Source organism: Diceros bicornis, chromosome X (genome assembly GCF_020826845.1).
Source record: "Diceros bicornis minor isolate mBicDic1 chromosome X, mDicBic1.mat.cur, whole genome shotgun sequence".
Taxonomy (NCBI): Eukaryota; Metazoa; Chordata; class Mammalia; order Perissodactyla; family Rhinocerotidae; genus Diceros; species Diceros bicornis.
The window spans coordinates 73316079-73329198 of record NC_080781.1 but is presented as its reverse complement, the minus strand read 5'-3'; the positions used below and the strand labels follow the sequence as shown (position 1 = coordinate 73329198).

Sequence of the window (13120 nt, the reverse complement as noted above, 5' to 3'; positions counted from 1 at the left end):
CTATTCTTGTTAATAAAATTTTATTGGAACACAGCCACACTTACTCATTTATATTTTGTCTGTGGCTGCTTTCACACTATACAGAGTTGAGTAGTTGGAACAGAGATCATATGACCTGCAAAGCCAAAAATATTTACACTCTGGCCCTTTACAGAAAAAGTTTGCTGACCCCTGCCCTTGGCCCACTCCTGGCCTAATCATACAGGAGCAAAATCTGATCTATACTTTGGGAAGATTCATATTCTCAGTAGAAACTGCTAAGCAGGAAGTAAGATTCCCGTACTCCATTAAGTACATGGTAAGCCCCTTACTCATACTCTGAGGTTGAACAAGTTAGTGGCATAAGAATGTATAGTTTTATCCCCAGATCTAACCGTAACTCCTGAAATGTATGGTAACTTGGAAAGTGTAGGATGATTTCAGTTTTATTAAATAAATCTAGGCAATGGACACTGAAATTTAAATGTTTTTTCAGTATTTATGAACACACTTTTAGGGAATTATATGAATATCGCCAAGATCATTTTGATGCCCACTTTCCTAATTTCTATTGAGGTTTCGTTGGCTTAGTTGATGTTCTCTGATAAGATTATTTTCTCAGAGACTTTGAATGACTCAGATCCATGATTTATATTCTTTTTTCCTGCAAAGCTGATTTGTCAAACATCAGACTTGTCTGAGACTAACAAATGGGTAGTTGGGTCTGTAAACATTTTTATTTATATTGAAAATGAAAAACATTTACATATAAGACAAGAAACTGGCCCTTGATACTGATTTATAAGACTTTTAAACTTGTTTACTCCTGATGACATGTTAGGGTTGTAGCTTTGACATATGGTATATCAGTAATAATATTTTATACTTGTAAAGGTTAGAATAAAATAGTTTTCACTTTACATTTCAGTTGTTAAAAATTAAATTTTTATTTTGACCTGTGTATTAAATATAGTTTTTTATAGAACTAAAGAAGTACATATTATATTAAGAATTATATATACATAAATATGATATAGCTATCTTGCTTCATCCTGTAATAAATTGTGAATAATATAGTATATGCAAATTCTGAGTGGGCAAATTCTTGCAGCTCAAACTTCCAGCACTGTCTTACAATTCGATCACAAAGTTTTCAAAATAGAAAATTAATCAATATTAATGGAAAGTGGGTTAAATGTATATAAATATAGTTATAGCGTGGGTTTTCGTTTTGGGGATTTATTCCTATCGCTTACCTCCACTTTCACCCCACCCTCACCCAACTGACTTGCTTTATATATGTTATTTGTGTATGTTCACTGAGCCTTTCATTTTTTTAAATCTATTTTCCTTCTGTTTTACAGAATGATTATCAGCCTAGCTGTGGGCGGTCTTTACGAAGGACACAACGCAAGCGTCAGCATACTTACCAAACACGGTCCAACATAGAGCATAATTCGCAAGCATCATGTCAAAATTCAGGTGTACAGGAAGACTCAGACAGCTCCTCAGAGGTTAGATATCTGCTATTATTTACTCAATGTATTTTTTGTTTTCCAGTTAGTATCATCACTTTAGGTTTACTTTTAAGGGTCACTTCTTTAATAGAAAATTATTTTAATGATTTTCTTATAAGAGGATTATTCGTTAATAAGGCATTTAAGTAGTCAAATTTGATATTTTCTCTGATTTTTACCGAAGATATTATCTAGGTTGAAGGTATCAAACATGCCACCACAAGTTTGGCTTTGGGACAGTGAGAAAAGAGAGTGAAAGGAAATCTGCCTAGAAATGGAAATAACAGTGATAACTAGTTATACAATCCCGGAACTGGTTGACTGTGTAATCAGCAGAATATATGCATTACTATTGACTTCACCAGTCATGGAGACTACTGAATCATGATTTTTCTCAGACCTACCTTTTTCATGGTAATAGAAAGAAGAGTATAGCAGTTCTTTTCTTCATGTTCCTCTCTTCTCTAGTCCTTTCCTTTTGTTCTCTTAACAACTGTAGTTGTGAAGTGAATAATGAGGTTTTAATTATGCATTGACAATATATGGTCCCCCCATTCTTCTGCCACCATTCACAGTTCTTTAACTCTTATCAGTGATGCCCCTCCTCGCTCCCCCACCCATGAAAATATTGATCTGAAAAGAATGATCAGATATTCAGGAATTGATGTTACCTTTTCAACGTAATAATGGTATTGTGGTTGTATTGAAAAAAACAATTTTAATCTCAACGAGTATTTATAATTAAAGTACTTTTTTTGTCAGGATTTACTTCAAAATAATTCCTGGGGTATGAGGCAGTTGGTGAGGGTATAGATAAAACGAGATAGGCAGTGAGGTATTGTCTAAACTGGAGATTGTGTACACAATGGTTATCTATTCCCTCTAGTTTGGTATGTTTGAAATTTTACATAACAAAATGATTATTAAAAGAGAGTAATTATATTACCTTCATGGAGGCATATAGATATTTTTAAAACAATGGTTTTAACATTTAAGGTTATATTTGGGAGTCTTAAGGAAATAATAAAAGATGTCTCATATCAATAAGATAGTAGATGCTAGAAATTTTTAAATACCTGGGAGGCTTAGTTGTGAGTTAAAGATATATGTAGAAAAATGATTATGTACATTTTAACTAGAACTTTTTTGTGTGTGTGTGTGAGGAGGACTAGCCCTGAGCTAACATCTGATGCCAATCCTCCCCTTTTTTCTTGAGGAAGACTGGCCCTGGTCTAACATCCGTGCCCATCTTCCTCTACTTTATATGGGATGCCGCCACAGCATGGCTTAACAAGCGGTGTGTCAGTGCGCACCCGGGATCCGAACCTGCGAACCCCGGGCCACCGCAGTAGAGCACGCTCACTTAACCACTGCGCCACCGGGCGGCTCCTTAACTAGAACTTTGTGGGCAGAGTGGGAAATAACAAAAAGTGTTATAAAACAGGTGATGTATGCTAATTAATAATATGCTAGTTAAGAATAACCATATATCTCAATTTCTGGCTCTTTGTTGCAGGAAGATGAAACAGTTGGCACAAGTGATGCTTCTATAGAGGATCCTGTTATTGAATGGCAAAGTGAAAGTTCCTCCAGGTAGTTTTAATGGTTTTGGTTTGGTCAAAATTATTTGACAGTTTTAATGTGAAATTATGTTCTTATAGGAATTTGGTAAAACCAGAGTTAAAATAGTGTTTTATAGTAGAAAGAGTACTGGGTTGGAAGCCTGTTGTTTTATCTTGCCTCTGCCAATATCTTTTTGGGCATATCACTATGGGCTTTTAGTTCCCTCATCTGTAAAATAAAAGATCCCAATAAATCTGAGATTCTACATCTTGGCAGGCTATATGTATTTATTTCAGTTTTAAAACAACTACATTTAACCATTTCCAGGGATAAGGAGTATCTTTATTTAAAAAAGCTTTTGTGATTTGGACAGGAGTTTTGAATTTTAAATCCTGTTGTGGGAAACTAAACATTATACTATATCCAAGAAGCATTTCATTAAAATCGCTTAAGTAACGATCATAATTATATGTTGATATTTTTTTCTCTTCGGTTAGAACAAAATCAAACCACGTCATTTATAATGCTGTTTGATTACAAAATGATCATCTTTCAATTATGAGGCAAAACTATTCCTTTTCTAAACTTATATATTCATAATTTTGATTTATTTACAGTGATTCATCAAGTGAATATTCTGATTGGACAGCAGATGCTGGAATAAATTTGCAACCTCCAAAAAGACAAACCAGACAGGCAGCACGGAAAATATGCAGCAGCTCTGAGGAGGAAAATTTGAAGTCACTAGAAGAAAGACAAAAGAAACCTAAACAGACTAGAAAGAAGGTTTGTAAGTTTACAAGTTGTTTTGTGTTTTTACCTTTGATAGTTGAATATATAACAATAACACCTGACTTTTCCCTAAAAATAACATTCCGTCTGAGAATCTAAGTAAAATTATTTATTTATTTATTTATTTTGTGAGGAAGATCAGCCCTGAGCTAACATCCATGTCAATCCTCCTCTTTTTTGCTGAGGAATACTGACCCTGGGCTAACATCCGTGCCCATCTTCCTGCACTTTATGTGGGACGCCGCCACAGCATGGCCTGACAAGCGGTGCATCGGTTCGCGCCCAGGATCCAAACCCAGGCTGCCAGCAGCGGAGCACGCACACTTAATCGCTAAGCCACTGGGCTGGCCCCTAAAATTATTTAAAGTGACTTCAAAATGAAAAGAATTTTTGAAATTGTTCTGTTATTAAAAGTAGAGGCTAGGGGCCGGCCTGGTGGCATAGTGGTTAATTTCACGTGCTCTGCTTTGGTGGCCCGGGGTTCACAGGTTCAGATCCCGGTTGCAGACCTATGCACCGCTTATCAAGCCATGCTGTGGCAGGCGTCCCACATTATAAAGTAGGGGAAGATGGGCATGGATGTTAGCCCAGGGCCAATGTTCTTCAGCAAAAAGAGGAGGGTTGGCAACAGATGTTAGCTCAAGGCTACTCTTCCTCACCAAAAAAAAAGAAAAAAGAAAAAAGTAGAGGCTAGAATTTCTTCATTATTATTTTAATTGTTATTAAACTAAAACATATTGACAATTGTTTGTTAAAATGTAGTCGAGTTTTAAATAATAAGCCAGTATAGTATAAAAGCGTTATTCTTGTCATATCACCATTCATAAATTTTTATACATATTTGAATTGTAAAATGAAAGGATATAATAAATCACGTAGGGCTCTTCTCCATTTCTTTGTTTTTACTTTAGCCCAGTGATGGTTTCTTTTCCCCACTATAATTTCATTTGGATGATTTAAAGACTTAATCCACATAGTTCTTTGAATATTAATTTAAAAATTTATTATGTACACATTCTGTAGCCTGTTGCTTTAGCAGACAGAATTATCTTCTTGATTGTCACCATTTTATTGGCAAAAAGTGATTGTGTTACTTGTATTTGAATTCATGTGGTATTCTAGGGACATGAGTAAAATTTCTGGTTTTTAGATAGTATGTAGTGTCATAGTATTATCTGTCAGCCAAAATTGAGCAATATGTTAAAGACCTCACTTGGTTATTTTATTGGTACAAAAATTATGCACAGTTAATTGGTAAAGGAAAATGTTTAAAATATATATATTTTATGTTTTATTATAACCTGATATTTTTAACTTTCTCTACTTGTTATTTTTCATACTACTGTTCATTTATTTGTGGTTTATATATTTGTGAACTATATTTTAGAAAGGAGGACTGGTTTCTATGGCAGGTGAGCCCAATGAAGAATGGTTTGCCCCTCAGTGGATCTTGGATACCATACCAAGACGTTCCCCGTTTGTCCCACAGATGGGAGATGAGGTAATTTTTACCTGTTATAACCTTTTTCTCATGGAACCTCGAGAGCACGCACTGTTATCAGTCTGAGGACATTTATATTCTTAATTCTATTATGGTTATATGTACACTGTCTTAGCTACTCTGCTCAGTTATGTATTTCTTGTGGCCAATGACTGAATCTTATTAATCTTTGTCTCCTTTGTAGGGCCTGACACAGTCTTCAGTATAGTAGATGCTCAATGAACATTGAGATAAATTGAGTGGCTTGTGAAGTCATGAAAATAATTTTCTTTATTTTTACTTTAATTGTCGCTTAGTAGAATAGAGTGGTATTCTGAGTCCGAATTCAAGTCCAAATATTGTTTGGGAAAAAAAAAAAGCCCATGCTCAACCTGATAGAAAATATAGTAGAGGATAATTACCCCTTTCAATGATTAGAGGAATGTCTTATCACAAACAAGGCCTTTCTGCTGAGCCTATGATTGAATAGCATAGCCATATGTATGATTGGTCAGTCAAAAATTGATTTAAATTCTATCTGGTGAAAAATTTTTAATTTTCATTTTCTTATGAAAATTATGGTAACATTATAATATTTGAGCTCCAGTTGGCTTGTATAGTCTCTGACATATTGACTAATCGTTCATTTTTGAGTGATTAAATGCTTACACAGTTTTCAATTTACGACTAATAGAAATGTAATATTGTCATCATAATAAAAGAAGGAGCAAAACCTTGCAAATGGGTCTAAAAGTCTTGGAATCAATAAAAATTTAATTAGACTTTTCTATAATTCCCTCTTATAGATATCTTGTACCAGAGATAGCTATCAAGTAGCCTTATGAATAAGCTATTGCTTGCTGATTATCTTGATATTATTAAAATGTTTTCTTTTCGTAAGTGTGTCTTGTAAGTATTGGACTTTTGAGAAGTGCTTGTTTGTGTGGTTATTTTAGCAGAATATGCTATGATGAATGCTGTATTAAAAAAACTTAGGGCTTTTTTGGGGGCATATCCAAAATTATGATTTCTTGTATTTATTGCCTATTTTTATGGAGGCTTAAGAGGAGTAATTTTGAATTCATCTTGGAAGACTTTACAGAACAAAATAAGGATCTGTGTACTCTATGATCTGATGCGACTCCTCTCTATTCTATGGGACCATATTTACCTTGGTGGAATCACTTTCCCTCTATTTTGTTAAACTTAGAACATGCTTATATGTTTCAAGACTAATGTGTATTAGGTAATGACAGTTGTTCAGGTAATGGAAAGAATGTTTTTAAAGAACTCGTAAGGCAGAAATATACTTTTTATATAATCAATCTCTTAATGACAGCATTATTTTTACTTTATCTAAGTGATAAGCCCTGATTATTTTGCCTGGAATACCCCTGCCCACAGATCATTGCCTCTCAAAATGCTCATTCTTTAAGGTCTAACTTAAATGCCAACTTCTCCTGGATGTTTACCCCTACTTTTCGTTTGCCTGCCACTCCTTCCTCATGAGCTTTGCCACCTAAATTATTTCTTTCTTATGATACATATTATAGTCTGCCTTGTATTATACTCATATATCTACATGTCTGTCCATATCCTTGAGGGAAAGGATTTTATTTTGATGTATTTCCACAGCACCCAGTTCCTTGTACATACATGTTTGATCGATATTTTTTGAGTATAGGAATAAATGTAAAATAAAGGATATCAGAATAATATGCTTATTATTGACTTTTTTACACATACCCCTACAATTATTTTTATATGCTAATATTTAAGTCTTTTTAACTTTCTACTTGTACTTTTAGCTGTTAGGAATTCTGGGTGAGATAATATTGATTGGTAGAGTATGTCAGTGTATTTTAAAAATTTCATAGTATGGTATTTTTTATGTTACTTTCTTATATTTATTTATCTCTACCACCACTTTAAAATTATTGTGAGAAAGAAATTTTTTTTTAATGAATCAGAATATGGTGAATGCTGTCTTAAGGAGGTGAAGGGTCTTACCAAACACTTGGATTCATTCTTTTTCCATACCATGCCAGTTTTGATGTTAATTCTTGCAAAAGAAAAGTTTTAATTTGCCTGGAAATTACTCTATTTAGTAGCCTGTGGTGAGAACTATATATGTATATAAAATGTGTAGGCTGACTATTAAAATGTTGATATTTAGAATATCAATTACAATTTGAAATATAGTACTTTAAGATATAACCAGTTTTGTGTACATTTATCATTAGTCTCTGTTTCTTCAGAAATTTATTAAGCTGCTAGGGAGAAAAGGACTATGTGTACAGTGTTTATAGAATACTTAGTTCAGGGCTGCATAGCCATAAGTACTGAATGAACATTATTTGATGGTGACAAGTTTATTGTACAAATTTTTTAAAAATTATGTTTGTTGTAAACAGAAGATGATGTTTGTTGGGATATCTATTGGGATGTATAGAGTTGTTAAATAGGATGCTTCTGTTTAATACATCATGTTTTCTGTTTTAGCTTATCTATTTTAGGCAAGGACATGAAGCTTATGTGCGGGCTGTAAGGAAATCAAAAATATATGGCGTTAATTTGCAAAAACAGCCATGGAATAAAATGGATCTCAGGGTAAGTTTGCCAAATTCCTAAGCTATGCAATTGAAGTAGCTTTGGAGTTATTTGCCTGTATACTTTTTCTCAGTTTCATGCATATTTTACTATTGATTTTGTGTCCAAGATAAGGTGATAAACTATAATCTTATACAGCTGAATGTTATGGATCATATTTTAAGTTTCCCGAAATTTATATGCCACCTATTGTCTTGATTATTTGACTTAATTTCTTTTAAGCTTCAGTACCTCTAGTGTATGCCATTCTATAATTGGAGCAAAGCAGTAGTTCCCTGGTGTGGATATTTTCCTAAGCAACTTTGTACATTCTGGAGACTCTATAAATTAACTGTGTGTGTGGACTACAAACGCTCAAGGTTCCAGTGGCTTTAGGATATAGTAAATATCATAAATCCCAAGAATTTCAGAACTTAGTGGTGCTTTATGAATTATCTCTTTTGATATAGTACCTATGTAGCTCCATGGTGTTGAGTAAAATAGATATATATATATTTTTAGAGGACTTTCTGACAATAAATACATACTCATACATATATACATACAGACAAATAGACATAGGGATACATACACCATCATTTCTACTTAGGTTTACATGTGTTTTGTTCTTTTGTTTTTCCCACTTGGAAAACAAGAGACTAAAGGGCAATTTTACAATGATTTTCGAGGTAAATGAAGGGTGGTTGTGTGATGATGCTTAGCAGGAAAGGTAGAAGAAAGAATGTGTATATTTATTGAAATAAAGATTTAGAAACTTGTAAAAAATTGTATTAAAGTTGTAAGGTGCTTAAGTATCTTATCAAGTGAGCTTTACATAATCATCTCCTGGGAGATAGGGATGCTACTCTATTCTGAATCAGGTGAAAGTTGAGTGTTTTTTGTTGTTGTTGTTTGTTTTTTTAGAATCAGGGGAATGAATAAAATGTATGATTTCTAATTTAAATTCTACCTCTGTGGTCTAGGAAATTGTAGGAGGCAGCACATGTGTGCTGCAAGAGCCTGGGCTTTGGGATAAGACCTTCACTTCAATCCCAGCTCTGCTATATACTAATGTATAACTTTAAGCAGGTCACTGTGCCCATGAGGTTCAGTTTTGTCATCTAAGTGTGACTAATAATCAGTGTATAAGGGTGGTATTGTAAAATAATATTGTAGGTGTTCAAAAATGTAAGTCCTTTCCCCAACGTACAGATCCATCTGCATATGTACGTACATATTTCTGCTAGAGGAGTGATTCTTAACCAGGCAGAGCATCAAAATCCCCTGAGAGATTTTTCAAAATATATATGACTGAGCTGTGTCCTAGACCTTTACTGAATTCAATTCTATAGGAGTAGTGTTTAGGAACATAAATTTTAAAAAGGTTCCTAAGGGGATTTTGCTGCTAGTCCTATGTTTAGAGCCCTGTACTAAACTACAATGTGCTATTAAGGGTCAAGAGCCATGTCTTATTACCTTTAACACTTAGTGGAGTGCCTTGTATTTGGTGAGTATTCAGATAATTTTTAAATTGTTCAAATCATAATGAAGTAATATGCAAATATTAGCCAATTATTTATATTGAAAGTAATAATTTATTGGTATTCCCATGAATAGGAACAAGAGTTTGTTAAGATTGTAGGAATCAAATATGAGGTTGGACCACCTACACTGTGCTGCTTGAAGCTTGCATTTCTGGACCCCATTTCAGGCAAAATGACTGGAGAATCTTTTTCCATTAAGTAAGTCGCTCTCTCTGGTTATGTGTGTGTGTGTGTGTGTGTGTGTGTGTGTGTGTGTGTGTGTGTATTTTAATCCTTCTCATGTATACTGCAGAGTACAAGGCTTGATGGGAGAGAAAACACTATAGTACTACCAGCTTTAGAGTTTTAAAGACTGAAGTTTAATTTTTAATTCTTGGTTTGTTTCTCCACTTAATAGCTATATGTATATGTATAGCAATTAATGTGTATGTGTCTGCATGTCTGTATATATATATACATATACACATATATAGCTAATGTAGATGTAATATAATGTATGTATATATATATTGTGTGTATATGTGTGTGTATATATATATAAATATATCTATGAGCACACCTCTGAATTTATGCCTTCATATTTAAAATGGAAATGTTAGTATCTTCCTCAGGATTATTGTGAGGAATAAAAGAAGAACCTTTATAAGTGTCTAACAGTGTGCTTGAAACATGGTGGTTGCTTTTACAGAACTAACTTAATGTTAATAAATTAATAGAACTAACTTAATGTTAATAAATTAACTATTTCTTTAACATTATTTCTTCTATTTTCTTTTTTTTGTGTTCATACAAAAACTTTTTTTTAAATTTTTTGTTTATTGCAATAACATTGGTTTATAACATTGTATAAATTTTAGGTGGACATCATTATACTTCTATTTCTGCATAGATTACATCATGTTCACCACCCAAATACTAATTACAACCCATCACCACACAAATGTGCCGAATTATCCCTTTCGCCCTGCTCCCGCCCCACATTCCCCTCTGGTAACCACCAATCCAATCTCTGTCTCTATGTGTTTGTTTATTGTTGTTATTATCTACTACTTAATGAAGAAAATCATACGGTATTTGATCTTCTCCCTCCGACTTATTTCACTTTGCATAATACCCTCAATGTCCATCCATGTTGTCACAAATGGCTGGATTTCATCCTTTCTTATGGCTGAGTAGTATTCTGTTGTGTATATATACCACATCTTCTTTATCCATTCGTCCCTTGATGGGCACTTAGGTTGCTTCCAAGTCTTGGATATTGTGACTAACGCTGCAATGAACACAGGGGTGCATGTATCTTTACACATTGGTGTTTTCAAGTTCTTTGGATAAATACCCAGCAGTGGAATAGCTGGATCATATGGTAGTTCTCTCCTTGATTTTTTGAGGAATCTCCATACTGTTTTCCATAGTGGCTGCACCAGTTTGCACTCCCACCAGCAGTGTATGAGAGTTCCCTTCTCTCCACAACCTCTCCTACACCTGTTGTTTCCTGTCTTGTTAATTATAGCCATTCTGACAGGCGTGAGGTGATATCTCATTGTAGTTTTGATTTGCATTTCCCTGATAGTTAGTGATTTTGAACATCTTTTCATGTGTCTGTTGGCCATCTGTATATCTTCTTTGGAGAAATGTCTGTTCAGGTCTTTTGCCCATTTTTTGATTGGGTTGTTAGTTTTTTGTTGTTGAGATGCATCAGTTCTTTGTATATTTTGGAGATTAAGCCCTTATCAGATGTATGGTTTGCAAATATCTTCTCCCAATTGTTAGGTTGTCTTTTCGTTTTGTTGATGGTTTCCTTTGCTGTGCAGAAGGTTTTTAGTTTGATGTAGTCCCATTTGTTTATTTTTTCTATTGTTTCTCTTGCCCGGTCAGACATGGTGATTGAAAATATGTTAAGACCGATGTCGAAGAGTGTACTGCCTATGTTTTGTTGTAGAAGTTTCATAGTTTCAGGTCTTCCATTCAAGTCTTTAATCCATTTGGAGTTCATTTTTGTGTATGGTGTAAGGTAAGGTTCTACTTTCATTTTTTTGCATGTGGCTATCCATTTTTCCCAACACCATTTGTTGAAGAGACTTTCTTTTCTCCATTGTATGTTCTTGGCTCCTTTGTCAAAGATTAGCTGTCCATAGATGTGTGGGTTTATTTCTGGGCTTTCGATTCTATTCCATTGATCTGTGTGTCTGTTTTTGTGCCAGTACCATGCTGTTTTGGTTACTATAGCTTTGTAGTATATTTTGAAATCAGGGAGTGTGATACCTCCAGCTTTGTTCTTTTTTCTCAGGATTCCTTTACTTATTCGGGGTCTTTTGTTGTTCCAAATAAATTTTAGGATTCTTTGTTCTATTTCTGTGAAAAATGTTGTTGGAACTTTGATAGGGATTGCATTGAATCTATAGATGGCTTTAGGAAGTATGGACATCTTAACTATGTTAATTCTTCCAATCCAAGAGCACGGAATATCTTTCCATTTCTTTGTGTCTTCTTCAATTTCTTTCTGCAATGTTTTATAGTTTTCCGTGTACAGCTCTTTCACCTTTTTGGTTAAGTTTATTCCTAGGTATTTTATTCTTTTTGTTGCAATTGTAAATGGAATGGTATTCTTAATTTCTCTTTCTGCTACTTCGTTGTTATTGTATAGAAATGCAACTGATTTATGTATGTTGGTTTTGTATCCTGCAACTTAACCATATTCGTTTATTACTTCTAAAACTTTTCTGGTGGATTCTTTAGGGTTTTCTATATATAATATCATGTCATCTGCAAATAGTGACAGTTTCACTTCTTCCTTTCCAATTTGGATCCCTTTTATTTCTTTCTCTTGCCTGATTGCTCTGGCTAGGACTTCCAGTACTATGTTAAATAGGAGTGGTGAGAGTGGGCATCCTTGTCTGGTTCCTGTTCTTAGAGGGATAGCTTTCAGTTTTTCACCGTTGAGGATGATATTAGCTGTGGGTTTCTCATATATAGTCTTTATTATGTTGAGGTACTTTCCTTCTATACCCATTTTATTCAGAGTTTTTATCATAAATGGATGCTGTATCTTGTCAAATGCTTTCTCTGCATCTATTGAGGTGATCATGTGATTTTTATTCTTCATTTTATTAATGTGGTATATCACGTTGATTGATTTGCGAATGTTAAACCATCCCTGCATACCTGGAATAAATCCCACTTGATCATGCTGTATAATCTTCTTAACGTATTGTTGTATGCGATTTACTAGTAGTTTGTTGAGGATTTTTGCATCGATGTTCATCAGTGATATTGGCCTGTAGTTTTCTTTTTTTGTGTTGTCCTTGTCTGGTTTTGGTATCAGGGTAATGTCGGCTTCATAGAATGAGTTAGGGAGCTTCTCCCCCTCCTCAAAATTTTGGAAGAGTTTGAGAAGGATAGGTATTAATTCTTCTTTGAATGTTTGGTAGAATTCACCAGGGAAGCCGACTGGTCCAGGACTTTTATTTTTGGGGAGGTTTTTGATTACTGTTTCGATCTCCTTACTGGTGATTGGTCTATTCAAATTCTCTACTTCTTCTTGATCCAGTTTTGGAAGGTTGTATGATTCTAAGAATTTATCCATTTCTTCCAGATTGTTGAATTTGTTGGCATATAGCTTTTCATAGTATTCTCTTATAATCTTTTTATTTCTGAGG

At 34.1% G+C, this 13120-nt stretch overlaps 1 protein-coding gene across 1 annotated transcript in view; it reads left to right on the top strand.

Moving 5' to 3' along the window:
* Positions 1–13120, top strand: part of BRWD3 (bromodomain and WD repeat domain containing 3) — a 137196-nt gene that overhangs the window by 86677 nt on the left and 37399 nt on the right. The window contains exons 21-26 of the mRNA XM_058536252.1: positions 1344–1493; positions 3013–3089; positions 3677–3845; positions 5239–5352; positions 7834–7941; positions 9538–9662. Coding sequence (XP_058392235.1) covers positions 1344–1493; positions 3013–3089; positions 3677–3845; positions 5239–5352; positions 7834–7941; positions 9538–9662 — 743 coding nt within the window. The remainder of the gene's footprint in view (positions 1–1343; positions 1494–3012; positions 3090–3676; positions 3846–5238; positions 5353–7833; positions 7942–9537; positions 9663–13120) is intronic.